The 15,331-nt window shown below is 40.6% G+C and overlaps 1 protein-coding gene across 6 annotated transcripts in view; it reads right to left on the reverse strand.

The window, feature by feature from the left end:
- RBBP6 (RB binding protein 6, ubiquitin ligase) overlaps positions 1–14,142 on the reverse strand; it is a 33,830-nt gene extending 19,688 nt beyond the window's left edge. For 2 of the 6 annotated variants that reach the window (XM_070064570.2, XM_002711828.6), the window contains exons 1-4: positions 12,304–12,441; positions 11,119–11,299; positions 6,595–6,694; positions 4,184–4,220 (exon numbers count right to left, since the gene is read on the reverse strand). In XM_070064570.2, the coding sequence (XP_069920671.2) occupies positions 4,184–4,220; positions 6,595–6,694; positions 11,119–11,284 (303 nt within the window). In that variant the 5' untranslated portion in view covers positions 11,285–11,299; positions 12,304–12,441. Of the gene's footprint in view, positions 1–4,183; positions 4,221–6,594; positions 6,695–11,118; positions 11,787–12,303; positions 12,442–14,002 lie in introns of those variants that run through there. The other 4 variants (XM_051847515.3, XM_089321728.1, XM_089321729.1 and 1 more) reach the window with 4 other exon arrangements.
- Positions 14,143–15,331: the final 1,189 nt, after the last annotated feature.

Consider the following 15,331-nt stretch of genomic DNA (forward strand, 5'->3'; position numbering starts at 1 on the left):
TCCACACTGAAAACATCTGAAAGTGATCATTTAGCTCCTAATGCCACTTAAGTTCAAATACTGGGCATTTTCTTACTTTTCTAAAGAATGCCATTTTGTTTAAGCCTTCAAGTGTAGCTCAACTCTCTTCATCCTTCACTACATATTTCATACCGTTATAAAGGTTATCAGTTGGGGGAGACTCAATTACAAGGGGAAAAAGAGGGTGAAGAAAAGTTTATCACACAGGAAATCTGTTGAGATTGCTAACTAAACACCAGAAAAGAGTCTTGTGTCTCTCAATGGTCTCTAAATTTGATAATGAACAAAAGAATGTACACTGGAAGAGATAATAAGAATCTTTCTGATTTTCCCCCAATGCCCATTATGTGACACTAAAAATAAGCAGCTCTTTAAAGGCTCAGATAATTGCTTTAATAAAAGCTCCTACAGAACTGCTACTTTTTTTGAGCATGCGCTGCTCTGTGCAAAGAAGTTTTTTATTCTCGCATACAAAAACTAAAATAGCTTTTTGCTAAAGATACCACAGCTTTATTGGGGGAAAGTATTAAGCAAAAATTAAAAAAAAAAAAAAAAAAAAAAAAAAGGAATAACAAAAGTACCAGGGGGAAAGAGTAAACAGCTGCCAACATATGATGATGAATCCCAGCATCTGAGACAGGAATGTTAATTTAATCAGAGTGAATCTATGAGTGACATAAGAGGGCTTTTACAGTTTTTAAAAAATTGTCATTGGATCTCCTAAATTGACTAATCAGCTTTAAAAACATGTGCATATCTACGTGTGCATACACACACACATATACATATATGTAGCAAGTAACCCTGAAGATAGGATTTCCCTACTGTTTCCTATGTAGTAAGTGGGCTGCTTATTCAACACATTATATGTTCCTCTCGAATCACTGGTCAGAACAAACTTAAAATGGACAGAATGTTAAGATGTTTGGATCAAAGAAAAAAGTCTTCATCAGGTACTTCAAGTTTTTCAGAGAATAAGAGCATTAAATTAAAGACGTATGATTTAAGAGCCCCAAATAGAATGCAATCTGTTTCAATAGGAAGTTTTTAGCCAATGCCCATTATGTGAGTGATTTAATAGATGTAAATAAAAATAGTGGCTCAATTTAAGATCCATCTTACAAGTATCTTAGGATTTTAAGAGTTATTTTTATGGGTATTATAATTGAGATTTTTAGATAAAAAGTTCTTTGCTCCATCTTGAGGAACCCAAGAGTTCACATTCCTAACACACTAATCCCACATTCCTAATGCATAACCACATAACCCATCAGTGGGTTCTCCTGCCAAGCTCTGAAGTATTTTTCTCTTTAAAAGATTAAGCAAGGGGTAAGCAGAAAAAAAATATATACAACTATTCTAAACTGCTGTCAACCATCATCTATACTACGTTCCTAACCAATAAAACAGATTAATAGCCCTTAAGGTAGTCCACTACTGTCTAGAATGTGAACGTTGAAGATTTTCTTAGAAAGCGAGCTGTTGTATTAATTTTCTTATCATTGGAACTAAAAAACTAATGTGCAAAAAAACCCCTTCCATTCCTAACATCTAAGACAGACCCTCTTTTTGTTTTTATGCTGGGCTTTCTTTTTAATTTCCTGCCAAATTATTGTATCTTATATGCTTGAGCTTAAAGTGGTTTCAGATTTATAATTGCATCTTTTCCACCAAATAAATTACAATAGCACTTTATAATCCACAAAGAAGTCAAATTTATCACAAGTTTGGAAAAGCATCCAATTTTGTTTTCTTCATGTGTAGCAAGGTGTTAAGAAATTAGCAAAGAATGCTGACAAAGAATGGTTTAAAAATTGACAAAGAATGGTTTTAAGAATTGTTTAAAAATTAGGAATATATATATATGTACCAAACATCAAAACAGTGTATGATACTGTAATAAAAAAAAAAAACCCTGCCATGTTAAAAAAATTTAGTTTTCACAAAAATGACTGGTGCACTGTAAACATTCAACTTAAACCACCTCCCTTCATTTAATTAGGGGGTCTCATTTCTGGGGGCAAAAATCTGAAATGTTAAGCCAATTTACTTGCTTGAAATTAAAGGACCCTGCAAAATGTAATTCTGATGTTTAACTAGCAAGAACAGCAACCAGCTTAAGTACCAACATGGAAGGATGACTAAATAAAACAAGGCTGGGGAATATGAAAACAGCCATCTCTGATTAGAGTTGGCTCACACTGCCAAAAATGTACCTATACTTTTATTCGTCAGAATAAAAATGAGGTCTTAGTACCTCTGCTTTGTGAATGTGCACAATCCATGCGATTCTCCCAAAAAGGGCACTAATTACACTTCAAGAACATACTCTCATTCTAAAATGTCAGCACATGTACTCCAAGCAACAAAGATGGAGATATAAGTTATCTGATGTTTCCATTTCAGATAATTCTACCTAAAAATCAAAGCCACTTTTCAATGTATAAAAAAAATAAAAAAGAACAGAAAAGAGAAACCTAAATAAGCTTAAAATAAACTGCTTATAAATGCAATACAGACATGCCAGGGAACACACAAGGCTAAAAGAATGTTAACTTTATTTATGAACATGTGATTTGTGTTTATACACATGCTAATAAACAAAAAAGAACTCTTTTCAAGAAATAAAACTTTATCTGAATTAGTTTAAATACTATATAAAATGTACTTTATACAAAATGTGTTACATTAACTACTACAGTCACCAGGATAGTCAAATCTAATTTGTGCTAGCATTTGGATACATAAAAATCAATTTTAAACCAATCAGCAGCAAAACAGAAACTTGGACAGTTTTTACAGCATTATGCTTAAAAAAAAAAAAAAACATATATCCAAAAAGAGGGGAAAAAAACCCAAACACTAAGACTTTTGATCTTTGAATCACTATATTTAGTTCCACAAGAACTAAATGCCATATACTTTATAAAAACAAGTCCAAAGTTCAGTTACTCTGTGTTACCATGTTTAGATCCAATGATCCAATGTGAGTGAAATGCCTCATACACAAAGATCAGTAGTATTTAAAAGTATAAAGGGAAATAGCAAGCAATACCCTTCAATTCTAAATGAAGATTTCAGACATCTTGCATTGTGTACAATATCAGGCCTGAGCAGTAAATGTTGAGAACCACCAAGTGTACAGAACCCAATTACCATAGACCTGTGTTCTGAAACATGCTTCAACCACAACTCAAGAATGCTGCTACCTTTTACTGAAGAGCTCAAAGTCAAGAGTGTCAAGCTTAAGGTTTGTCTGTGATCATAAAAATTAAGATGGCATCCTGGTTAAAAGGAGTTACCTTTGATAAGCTACAGCTTTCAAATAGCCTATAATAAAGCAGCATTAAACTATCTTATAAGTGGGATGTATTTTAATTGGTCATATGGAGTCTGAACAGAAGTGGAAGACCCTGTATTAAAATTTGAAAACAATGTACTCAAACTGTGTAAAAATTAAGATCACTGAGACATTTCTATACTCATGGGGGAAGAGGAGGCAATTTCAGATTTACTTTATACCACAGTTGTAAACAAGGAGCTCAAAATTGCCAAATTAAGCAAGATTAAACAATAAAGCTGCATCAAGGGTTTCTTGGAAAGCTCTTTTCTATGAGGTGTTTGAACTGGGAGAAAGCACCAAACTTAGCTTTGCATGTTGCTTATGCATTTCGGAAAGCCATCAATCAGGCAGAAAAAAAACTAACAAAAACTAAGTGATACAACGTGAAAATGGCAAAATATACACTCCAAACATTTTTTTATTGCAAGAAACAAAAAGCACACAACAGCCTGTACATACATACAAAATACTAACTATAGACAGACAGATGTAGAACATGTTATCATGTTCATTAGTGTAAAACCTACACGATCTAAAAAGATCATACATTAACTGTACAACACAGTGTCATACAGGGAGGATGCTATCATATTTAATATGGAACAGTGTTATGGGCACAAATTACCCATTTCTACAAATAAGTGTGCAAATTATGCCACATATATTCATATTCAACTGAGCTGTCAATCAAAATACATTTTATTTACAATATGTTCTATGATCAGTTGGATGTTAAGTTTTAAAATGATTTACTTCACTGCTACATTATAAAGGTAAAAGCAATGTGTAGAAAAAGTGTGAGATTGTGTTTTTACATACTGCTTTTGTAGTCCCCATGACTGGCTCAGATCGACTTCTAAAAAACAAAACAAAAATAACAAAAACTAACATTAGCTATTTACACATTTTTGTGCTAACAAATCTTAATACTTAGCTTCAATCACATTTTTTTTTTACAAGTTTTCTTTAGGTACACAGATTTAAAAAAATACCAATTTCTGAAGTAATGAACAAACTATTTTGATTAATCTTTACTGGCTTGAAACAGTTTAAAATACATCAGTAAATTCTATACTAGGATTTTATAAAATAGGTGTATCTTGTGACTTAAATATTTTCTGAAAGGTAGTATACAAATTTTGTTATATTTACAAACTGTGTTTTAGTCACAGACTGAAAAAAATTATATTATTCCCTATTTTTTGAGTGGGTCCAGATGTAAATTTTCACACATTAAGTTTTCTTAAAGTAAGACACTGTTGTTAACATTTATGATCTGGATCCTTGAGAAATTGTTGTGTTCCAAAACTATCAGATCAAGAAAAACAGGCTGATAGCTATTTTCAGTTTTACAGTGTTTCAAAACAGTGACCAAGGACTGAACTTGAATTCCAAGTCCCAGGAAAGTACAACATAGTCTTGAGAGCTTTTTAGTTCAAAGAGTAGTTAAATGGTCATATAGAAATATTCAATAAAATACATCAAAAACCTCAAACCAAAAACCTTTAGTCCACAAAGGAAAGGGGTTACATGTTAAGTTGACTTTAGAGGCTTGGTTTTGAAAGTTTATGCTACTTTATCTTAGGAAAATGTTAGATAATATCTAAAAGGAATGTCTGGGTTTGTGCAAAACTTGGAAATCCTGGTATTAAAAACACTGAAGTTTCAATTTTCTATTAGTTGCCCAAGCTCATAAATATTTTATAAGGAAAATTTATTACAAAATATTATGTATTGTGAATTAACACGCAATTCTATAGAAGAATTCAAATAATTTCTGATTACCAAAAAAAAAAATTAAAGGAAACTGAAAGTTTGCTACTTCAAAAAAAGTACACTTACTAATTAAGGGCACTAGGAGTGTAGGAATTAATTCTATCCTTAAAATTTCTTAAAATCATTTTATTCTAAAAGCACATAATACTAAGCTCACTTGATGACCACAACAAAGAAAGTCTTTAGCTTTTAAAATTTGTCACTGTATAAGATATTACATAAAATATTAAGATACAGAATTGAACTTTACAACTAATGAGAAAAATCTTAGAATACTTGCCCACATGAGGGAAAGCTCCAAGAAATGACTTTATTTTACCTCAATTCGAGAACAAATAGAATTGGCCCAAATGTCAAACAAAACTATCTGACTTCTTTCCATAGCTCCAGTTGCTGTCTTTTTCACCCCTATAGCTCACTATGACTTAAATTACTGCTCCTTCTAATGCATTTAAGAACCAAACTAGTCTTGAGATTGCTGCATACTTATTCCAGTAATGGGCAGGCACTGTTGGTTTAATTCTTACAACCCCCTTTGAGAAGCACAGTTGTCCCGCAGTATCTGCAGGGGACTGATTCTAAAGATAACAAAATCTGCAGATGCTCCGGTCCCTTATACAAGTTGGTACAGCATTTTACATATTTTACTCACTTGTTCTCATACACTTTAAATCATATCTCTACATTACTCATAATATCTAGTAATGTAAATACTATGTAAACTGTTGATATCCCATACAAGAAAATAGTCTGTACATTTTCAGTACAGAGGCAACCACCACTTGCCTAACTACATAGCACTAATCCATGTCAGCAACAACGTAATATTTTTCTCAAATATTTTCAACCCATGGTTGGTTAGGACTGCTGTTACAGAGGGCTGGCTGTACTCACAACCCCGTTTCATTTTTGAGGAATCTAAAGTAAGGACTTCTACTGGTACAAAGCAGTAAATGGATTCAAACCTAAGCCTGATTCCAGTACCTCTGAGTATAGAAATCCTATATACTCTATGGCCTCTCAATGAAAGCCCCTTATTGACAAGGAACAAATGTTAGCATTAGTGAACAATCTTGGTGCTATCAAAATATTTAGGGCAGATCTCTACAACATATCTATTTTTGTAGTGACAACAGAAACTACCACCATCAACAAAAAGGTAGACAAAAGCTAAAAGAGTATGTAAATTATACAATTACTGAGTATCATTTTCTTGTTTTTACAAATATTGCCCATAGAGCAAAACCTTTTCCTAATAATATTTCAACAACTAAGTTTAATGAGAGGGGAAGAAGTAAAAAAAAACCAAAAACCCTCATTCTAAGTATTTGGAGGGCTGAGAAGACATACATTAATCTTATCATTAAAGTTCAGTTCTAAAATACACCTTATTCTTTCTCACAAATTTAAAAAAAAAAACACCTATTTTGAGAAATGTGAATTCTGATACTTACATAACATATGTCTTGCTTGTAGATTTAACTCCTCCAATAGGAATTCTTCTAACAATTACAGATGAATTCTTAGGAATTAGAGCATTATCATCAGTATATTCTGTAAACAAAAAGAGTCGAATTTCTATTTGAGGATTTGTTAAGTACCCAAGATTTACAAAACTTCAAATGTAATAAAAGTTATGGGGCATGAGCTTAAACATGAAAGCACACTAATAACTACATTGTTCCTTACATCTTGATTTTGGGTAGTCAGAACCAACACCCAAAGCTGCCCCTATTTAAAGCAACCAAACTGTGGCTGCAGGTCCTTGATTTCAGTGCCTGCTTGTAGAACTCCAAATCTTAGACATTTTCTAGTTTATTTGCCTAGCAATGATAAACAGGAAGAAAAGCTACTACTTAAAATGAAGGTAGTGTTTCTCTCCCAGGCCCTAACCATGAGTTAAAATTATGATCCCTAGTCTCATGGAGATTACTAGGGAGGAGATTCAAAATCAAATTATGACAGGTTATGAATAACTAAGGCAACTTTGGGTAGAATGTTGACTCCAAGAAAGCCCCTCTGAGAAACACAGATCTGCTACTTAAAGACTGAGAAGCCAGACACAAACTAGATAAAGAAAAAGGCCTTTAGGCAGGAAAAAGTATGTAAAAACAAATACAGAAAGGACAGAGAGCCGAAGAACGCAATGATGTGAAATACAGGTAGAAACATACAGAGCACACACTGATTTACACTTTTGTTTTTATGTGTGACAGAAAGTCACAAAGGATTTTGAACAAGGTGATGACAATATGATTTTTGCTAAAACAAAGATTTCTCTGGGGGCCAGTGCTTTGGCAGAGCGGGTAACGCTGCCACCTGCAACATCAGCATCCCATATGGGTGCCAGTTCCTCTCCTGGCTGCTCCAAACCAGCTCCCTGCTAATGGCCTGGGAAAAGCAGCATTAGATGGTCCAAGTGTTTGGGCCCCTGCCACCCACGTGAGAGACCTGGATGAAGCTCTGGACTCCTGCCTTCAGCCTGGCTTGGCCTGGCCATTTGCAGCCATCTGGGGAGTGAACAAGCAGATGGAAGACCTCTCCCCACCTCCCCCTCTTTCCAAATAAGTAAATAAAAATCTTTAAAAGAAAAAAAAAATTACTCTGCCATCTAACTGTAGGGAAACAATACTAAATGAGACAGAGAGAGAGCGAGCATTTTCAAATAGAATTGACAAAGTTTGCTTATGGATGGAATATTGGGGAGATGAGGAGAAATGCAAGAATGCCTGGGTTCCCTGAGTTAGCACTTTCTGAGAAGACAAACAGGAGGAATAGTTCTTATTTTTCTACTCCTTAATAACATCTATAAGGAATTAAGAAACTGGATATTAATTATGGCAAAAAGATTTGCTAAGGAAGGAATCTGTAAAATTACCAAAAAGAAAAACAACTCACTACTGGGAGATGCAAAGATGTAGTCTCTTCCTTAATCTCATCACTAATTTTTAGGGTTCACTTAATGTTAAATTTCACTTAAATTATAGAGCAGAGTGGCCAACTACCTCTGTTTTTCCAATTATTTCAAACTTACAAATCTATCAGCTTTTGCACTGTCATAATGCTAGTTTTGTTATAAATTGTTTAGGCAAGGGCTCTTTACAGCATATTTCCAAGTCGTAGGCTGTACTTCACAAGTATCCAATTAAAGTGATGCCTAGACTCAGGCATGCCAATGTAAGACTATCATCATTATTTTGGACAGTTTATTAGTCCCAAATCCAAGCAAGCTCTGAGTCAGAAAAATCAGGAGCAGTGCAGACAGGGCATTTTTTGACAGCTAATCCTAGAAATGCAATTTAGTATGAAACACCCAACAGAAGTTTCTGAATATGTCTAACAATTCTCAAATACATCCACAATAGCTTTCAAAGACAATTTATTAGTTTGATCAACACAGTACTGTGTTAAACTGCAAGTCAGGTGCCCTCAGGCCCCTCAAAGGACATTCTAATTGCCTTTTCTTCGGCAGTGAAGGGAGGTGGGGGGGCTTCCATTCACTGGTTCACTCCCTGAATGTCTGGAGCCAGGAACTCAAAGACTTGAGCTGTAACCTGCTGCATTAGCAGGAAGCTGATGTCAAGAGTGGAGCCAGGACTTGAACCAAGGCACCCAGCTATGGGTTGTGGACACCCCAAATGGTGTCTTCAGAGCTGCGGTAAACGTCTGCCCCAACTGCCCTTTTAGTACCTGAATTACAATGACTTCTTCCTACCCCAAAAGTGTCAAGACTTCCTTACCAAGTAGTCTGTTAACTTTAAAAGACTCCCCAGTGTAATTTTTATTCAAAAACATGAAAAGTATGGATGGAATGAAAAACAGGATGAATCTGAGAACTGGAGAGAGTCAGGGAGATAAAGAAGGGTCTCTCTAAACTACTTCGTACTTCTCACACTAAGTTCCGAATGAAGGTTGTTTTTTAGGGGTCAGCATATAGAAAAGCTCCATATACGATGATGATCACTTTGGGCTCACTTTGATAGTTTTAGAAATAACCAAGATTCTGAAGTTTAAAACACATGGAATTCTGATACCAGCAGTTTGGTCTTATCAAGATTTAAGGTTCCTAAACACAACACATTTTTAAAACTGTAAAGAATGGTTTATAGAAACATGGAACATTAGGTAATTTAACATTAACTCAAAACAAATTTAAAGTGGTTCAGTTCAAGATTCTCTCCTAGCCAGTCTCCTATGAAGTTATACACATTTATTTTTGCAATGTTTAATGCACTGGATAGCGCTAAAACCAAATGGCATTCTTATTCAACTGTCTGGTGACACCAGATGCCATCTCCAATAAACAGCAGTTCACATACAAATATATATGCAAGAAAATATGCCGCAGGGCAAAGCACATTTTATTTCCTTGACTAGAAAAAATAAAAAATAAAAACCATAAAGTCACAAAAGTTAAATTTGTGAACAAGATTCCTTCAACCATAATTTACTCCAGTCTAACAAAGTTACGTTCAACTATCAGGTGGAAAAGATGGATAAAATCTAGTCAAGTGACTCAATCGTGTTATACACCAGTAAAATATGAAGCTTGTGTATGATCAAAAATTGCCTTAATAACCATTAATTTAGTCTTCTCATTCATAAATGCTCATTAACATCACAATGGCCTAAAATTCCTATAAATCCATCCTTTCCTTTTTAAGAAATGTAAGTTACTTAAATATTTAAATAAGTTATTTCAACAGTTCATGACCACCAACAATTTTCTCTGTAAGTAGAGAAATATTACACAATTACAAGTACCAAAGGTTAAGATATTTGTTTTAAAAAAGGGAGGGAGCAAACAACATTCTTTCCCATATTACGCTGTAGGATTCCCAAGGAATTATTTTTGAATCATATGTTGTACCACTGTTCCTACACCTAATATAATTCTGTCTTCAATGTAAACAACAAAAACTGGTCTTCTCCATGACAAGATCTACTTCCTCTACTACAACACTGGCCAGAGATAGGGGACACCTCATTTCCTCTAAATCCATGTCAAATCTTATGCCAAATTCTGTGATCAATAAACCCCCTAACCTAATTAAAACTTCACTTTCTTCTCATTCTATCAGTGAATCTCAGGAGAATGATCTACTGCAAACTACACATCAGCATTACTGTATCAACAAGAAACCGAAAACAAGCTCCAGGAGTGAGAAGAGACTCTAGTCACATGTATCTACATCTAAACTTGTATTGAAAAAGAGAATGCACAGATTCTAAGAGCAGTGGCTTACTTCTGATATGCTCACAGTCCAGTGAGCAGTGTGCTAGTATTGACAGTAGCAGAAAGACCAATAACTACTACTTCAACGCAGAGAAAGGAGTACTTCTGGTCTTTACCAAACTGCTAAATGTTAACAGTAATGCGTTGAGCTCGGGCTTCAAGCGCTCAATGATGATCTGAATCATTCTAACAAGAGTGGTCTAACGTTTCACGTTCCAAAAACCAATTCTAGCACTGCTTAAACCCTCCGAAGTACTCGAGTGATAGCCCTTCCTCACAACGCAGGGGGGAGGGAGAAAGCAAGGTCAGAGCGTTTGCCATTGAATTCCACAAGCTGGTTAGGTTAGGAAGTAACTCTACCGCTACTTTAACAAACCAGGGGAGCCTGCCTATGCTCTCTTCTTCCCGTTCTGGCGTAAAACAAGTTAGAGAGGCCTCAAGGCAAGCACCCAAAGAACCCAGATAACGCCCCCGTCTGCGTGCCCGCCCCACCCCTCCCCCTCTCCCCCCATCGCTCTCGTTTTGCACAACTGTTCATGGGACTTCCAGGCTTTGTGAATGCAGAGATCAGAGAAGCCGGTTCAACTCCAAGGCCGACTGCTGCAACCCTCCCAATCAAAGTTGTTTGGCAAAGTATCGGAACCAACAGTCCCGCAAGAATGGCGGTTAGTCTTCTGCCAGGCTCCACAGGGCCAGCATCCGTCTTCACCCAGCACGTATCTGGAGCCCGTGTGGCTCTTACCTTCTTTCGTCTGCGCGTTGGTGATCTGTAGATCGCAGTCGGCGGCTTTCAGCTTCTCTCTCCCCATAATCTGCTTCTTTAAGTCGCAGAGGGAGATGTGCAGCCCATCAAAGGTGACGGTGTCATAGTTGAGTTTAGAGGAAAATTTATAATGCACACACGACATGGTGCCAAAGGATTCCTAAGGTTCAGCGAGGAGACGTGGACACTCTCAATATATGTATATTTATCAACTTAAGAGCAAATATGTACACACACAGAACACTCAAGAGACACCGAAGGACCCTGAGGCCTCAGATTAAATACCCCCCCAACCACAAGCAGGGGTTCGTGAGAACAATAATCCAGAACCCCCCCCCGAAACTCAGAATCACTTCATGTGGGAGGAGGAGAAGGACGAGGACGGGGAAAAGGGGAAATCGAGAATCCGCCAACGGGCACAATGTCACCCGGCTGGGTCCCCCTCGCTCATGCTAAGGGCCGGCAGGAGACGGGGGGCGGGGGCAGGCGGTGCAGTCAGTAGCGGTCAGTCCACACGTTAGAGTCCGGATGGCCCCGAGGGGTCAGGGGTCCATAGCGCGGCCGCACCTCCCGGTTGGTCTCTCCTTCCGTGGATGGATTGGGGTGACCCAGGCCCCGGGAGAAGGTTGAGGGGGAGAGGGCCTAGGCCCGGAGTCCACGAGCGGCCTCTCGCCTTCCTGGCTTCCGGACGACCGGCGTCGGCGTCCCCAGGCCCAGGCCCCCACCACACACAAGCCCCTGGCGCCTGCTCCCCGGAGGCCTCGAGCGGCCCCGCGGCCTAGGCCGAAAACGCGCGGTCGGCGGAGGAGAGGCCTTCCCGCAGGCCGCCCCCGGCTCGGCTCCGCCTCCCCCCCGCCGCCGCCGCCGCCGCTGCCGCCTCAGACACAAAGCCGGTACTAGGCCTCAACTAGGCCTCGAAGCGCTTCCTCACCACCCCGGGCCCCCGCCAGCGGCCGGGTGGCTTGGGCGGACCCCGGGGACACCGCAGAGGCTCCCTGACGCTTCCTCTCGCCGGATCCTCCACGCGTCTCTCGCCTTTTCGCTCTCGTCGCCTTTTCGGCCCAGGACCGCGACAAGAAAGAAGCCCGGAAATCGCCGGGCGGCGGCAAGGGCTGCGCTGGCTCCCTTTTTTGTTTTGCCCCCCTGCCGATCTCCGGCCCTCACCAAGCGTCGGCGACACCTCCAAGCCAGGCACTATGGCGGACGCGGCCTGGCTTCGGGCGAGCGCCCCACTCCGGGGTCTCTTAAGCCGGGATCGCACGGGCGGCGCGCGCGAGGCGGGGCCGGCGTGCGCGGATAGGCGGGCCGGGAGGCGGAGCCGCCTACGTCACAAAGCGCACCGGCCCGCCCACGTGACCCTGCGCTTTGTGACTCCCGAGCGCGGAACCTGAGCTGGCCGGGAGAACGGAAGAGACCATCTTCCGCAAAATGCAGGGGGAGACCGGCAGGTCGGGAGAAACCATCTATCTCAAAAGGGAGGGGGAAGCTGTGGCGAAGAGAGGACCGGTTCTTGGGGGTGCTGGGGGAGGAGGGGTCGCCTTGCAGTCGCTGCCGTGCAGGGTTCCCCTGCCAAGTGGTGGGCTATGGGGGCTGGCCGGCTAATTCCCCGTTCCCCACAGTCTCCATCACCTGCCCCCAACCCTCCAATTTTTGTAAACATGATGGTTGCTATGCTGTCAACTATGGTTGCTATGCAAGCAGTCCCAAGCTTCCCTCCCGACAAACTGGGCACCCTAAACTCTGGTAAGTGGACAGTCTGCCTAGAGCTGACGGCCACCGCCGCCCTACAGATTTATTGAGCAGTTACTGTGTGCCAGGCACAGGGCTAGCCGCTTAATAACGTTGGCAGCCTTTTGGAGCCAACTTGTCTGGCGTGGAATCCTTGCCTTGGAGCTCTGGGTTTAACTCCTTCGTGCCTGGTTCCCCTTGGCTGCGAAATGCTGTTAAAAATAGCCCCTGGCCAACTGGGTTATCAGAGAGTAAGTGCACGCATGCCTTTCCATAGCTTAAGACCACGTCTGGCATGTCTTTCAGTCAACAGACCTGACTCAGTAAATGTCCATTTTAAACAACAAAAACCCAGTGATTAACACGGCCACTATCTCCGATTTATAGGTGAGGGTACCAAAGCTAGCAATCACGTACTTTCTGCAATTTGGAGAAGGAATGCCTTCTCAGTTGCGGGGTCCCAATCTCATTCCCAATTACAAATGCCAGGAGCTGAGCCCAGAACCCCTTGGGGGGGGGGGCTGGGGTATGTTGTTATTATTGCCTCCGTGAAATTCACGATATAATAAACGCACATTAGTGAACTGCACCCATCACTGTCGTTTACCACCTATGTTCCTCATTGTTGCTGGATTTTACAGCCCTGGCCCAGAGAAGGCAGGCAAATGACAGCAAGAACACACAGCCAAGGGGGAGCGGCGTTTGCACAGAATGCACCCCCCAAGTTGTTCCCACAGTTCAATCGTCATCAGAAAATCTTTCCTAAGACCGTCTTATTAAAATACGATGGGCACCAGGCTCAAGCCCTTTAGACTCTTCTATCCGGCGCCCATCAGTAGTTGACTATTTAACTGTCTGTGCCTCCCCACTTCCCCGCTTCCAGCTGAAACAGAGATTTTTACCTTTGTTTTTGCTGTGTCCCAGCCCTTAGAAGTGTGCCTGGACACAGCAGATGCTTAATAAATAGGTGTTAAACAACCAGATACGCTTCTACCTGAGGCACAGGAACACCATGGCCCCAGGATTTTGGCAATGATGAAGGGTAGCCCCAGAAAAACAAACGGAACCCACAGGCACATCAGTACTTTTCAAGGCAACACATTTCTCCCATCTAAAATCGTTTTTCGTAACTTACCTGCCGATGGTCTCCTTCAGTGCCGCTGGGATGGAACAGAAGAGAGCAACATCTAAAGCAGGAAAAACTGAACCACGAAGTGATAGATCGCACAGCTGAAGTGGTGAATTTAAATCCTTTCACTGGGGGCTGGCGTAGTGACGTAGTGAGTAAAGCCACGCCCACAGTGTCCTAGTGGTTAAAGCCACGCCTACAATGTCATATCACGTGGGCGCTGGTTTGAGTCTTCGCTGCTCCACTTCTAATCCAGCTCTCTGCTATGGCCTGGGAAAGCAGTGGAGGATGGCCCAAGTGCTTGGGCCCCTGCACCCCTGTGGGAGACCCGCAAGAAGCTCCTGGCTCCTGGCTTCCGATGGCACAGCTCTGGCTGTTGCAGCCAACTGGGGAGTGAACCAACGAATGGAAGACCTCTACTTCTCTCTCTGTGTAACTCCGCCTTTCAAATCCATCTTAAAAAAAAAAATCCTTTCATGTATAAAAGGATTTAGCTAATCCAATTGCCTAATTCAATAAATTTAATTGGGCCACACCCTTAGGATAGGGCAGGGTGGGTCTGGACTCATCAGAGGAGGCAGAAGAGTCCTTGGAAACAATGTAATCAATATTTCACTTTGGTCAAACCATTCTGCCCCTTTACCAAGCTTTCTTTTTCTCAGATACTCACACATATGGAGACCTCATCCTGAGCAGGTCAAAATACACCCACAATAAAGATACATATGATGAGAGTTGAGTTGAGTTGCTTGACTGGTTGACACAGGCTAATCTGGTCCATTTCATAAAATTCCTTTACTAATCTCAATTTAGTAGTTTTCTTCTGGTAATCAGAGCTGTTCTTCCTGCCATGTCCCCCTCACCCCAACCACAACCATAAAAAATAAATATCTTTTAAAAAGACTTTATTTACTTATTTGAAAGGCAGAGTAACAGAGGGAGAGACAGAGAGAAAGGTCTTCCATCTGTTGGTTCACTCCCTAAATGGCTGCAACGACTAGAGCTAGGCTGATCCAAAGGCAGGAGCCAGGAGTTTCATCTGGGTCTCCAACGTGAGTGCAGAGGCCCAAGCACTTGGGCCATCTTCTACTGCTTTCCCAGGCCATAGCAGAGAGAGGAGCAGTTGGACTTGACCTGGCGCCCATATGGGATGCCGGTGCTGCAGGCAGAGGCTTAGCCTACTATAGCACAGCACCGGTCCCCAAGCAATAATTTTATAAGCACTCAAAACCCATTTTGTACTAGACCTAAAGGAAAGAAGCATCTGTGTCTAAGATCTTCAATGTAGCAGTTACGGAATTCCTGCGTTTTAGGATTTCAGAACTTTGTGATCCT

The sequence above is a fragment of the Oryctolagus cuniculus genome, chromosome 19 (genome assembly GCF_051225735.1).
Source record: "Oryctolagus cuniculus isolate XC-2025 breed Fujian yellow rabbit chromosome 19, ASM5122573v1, whole genome shotgun sequence".
Lineage (NCBI taxonomy): Eukaryota > Metazoa > Chordata > Mammalia > Lagomorpha > Leporidae > Oryctolagus > Oryctolagus cuniculus.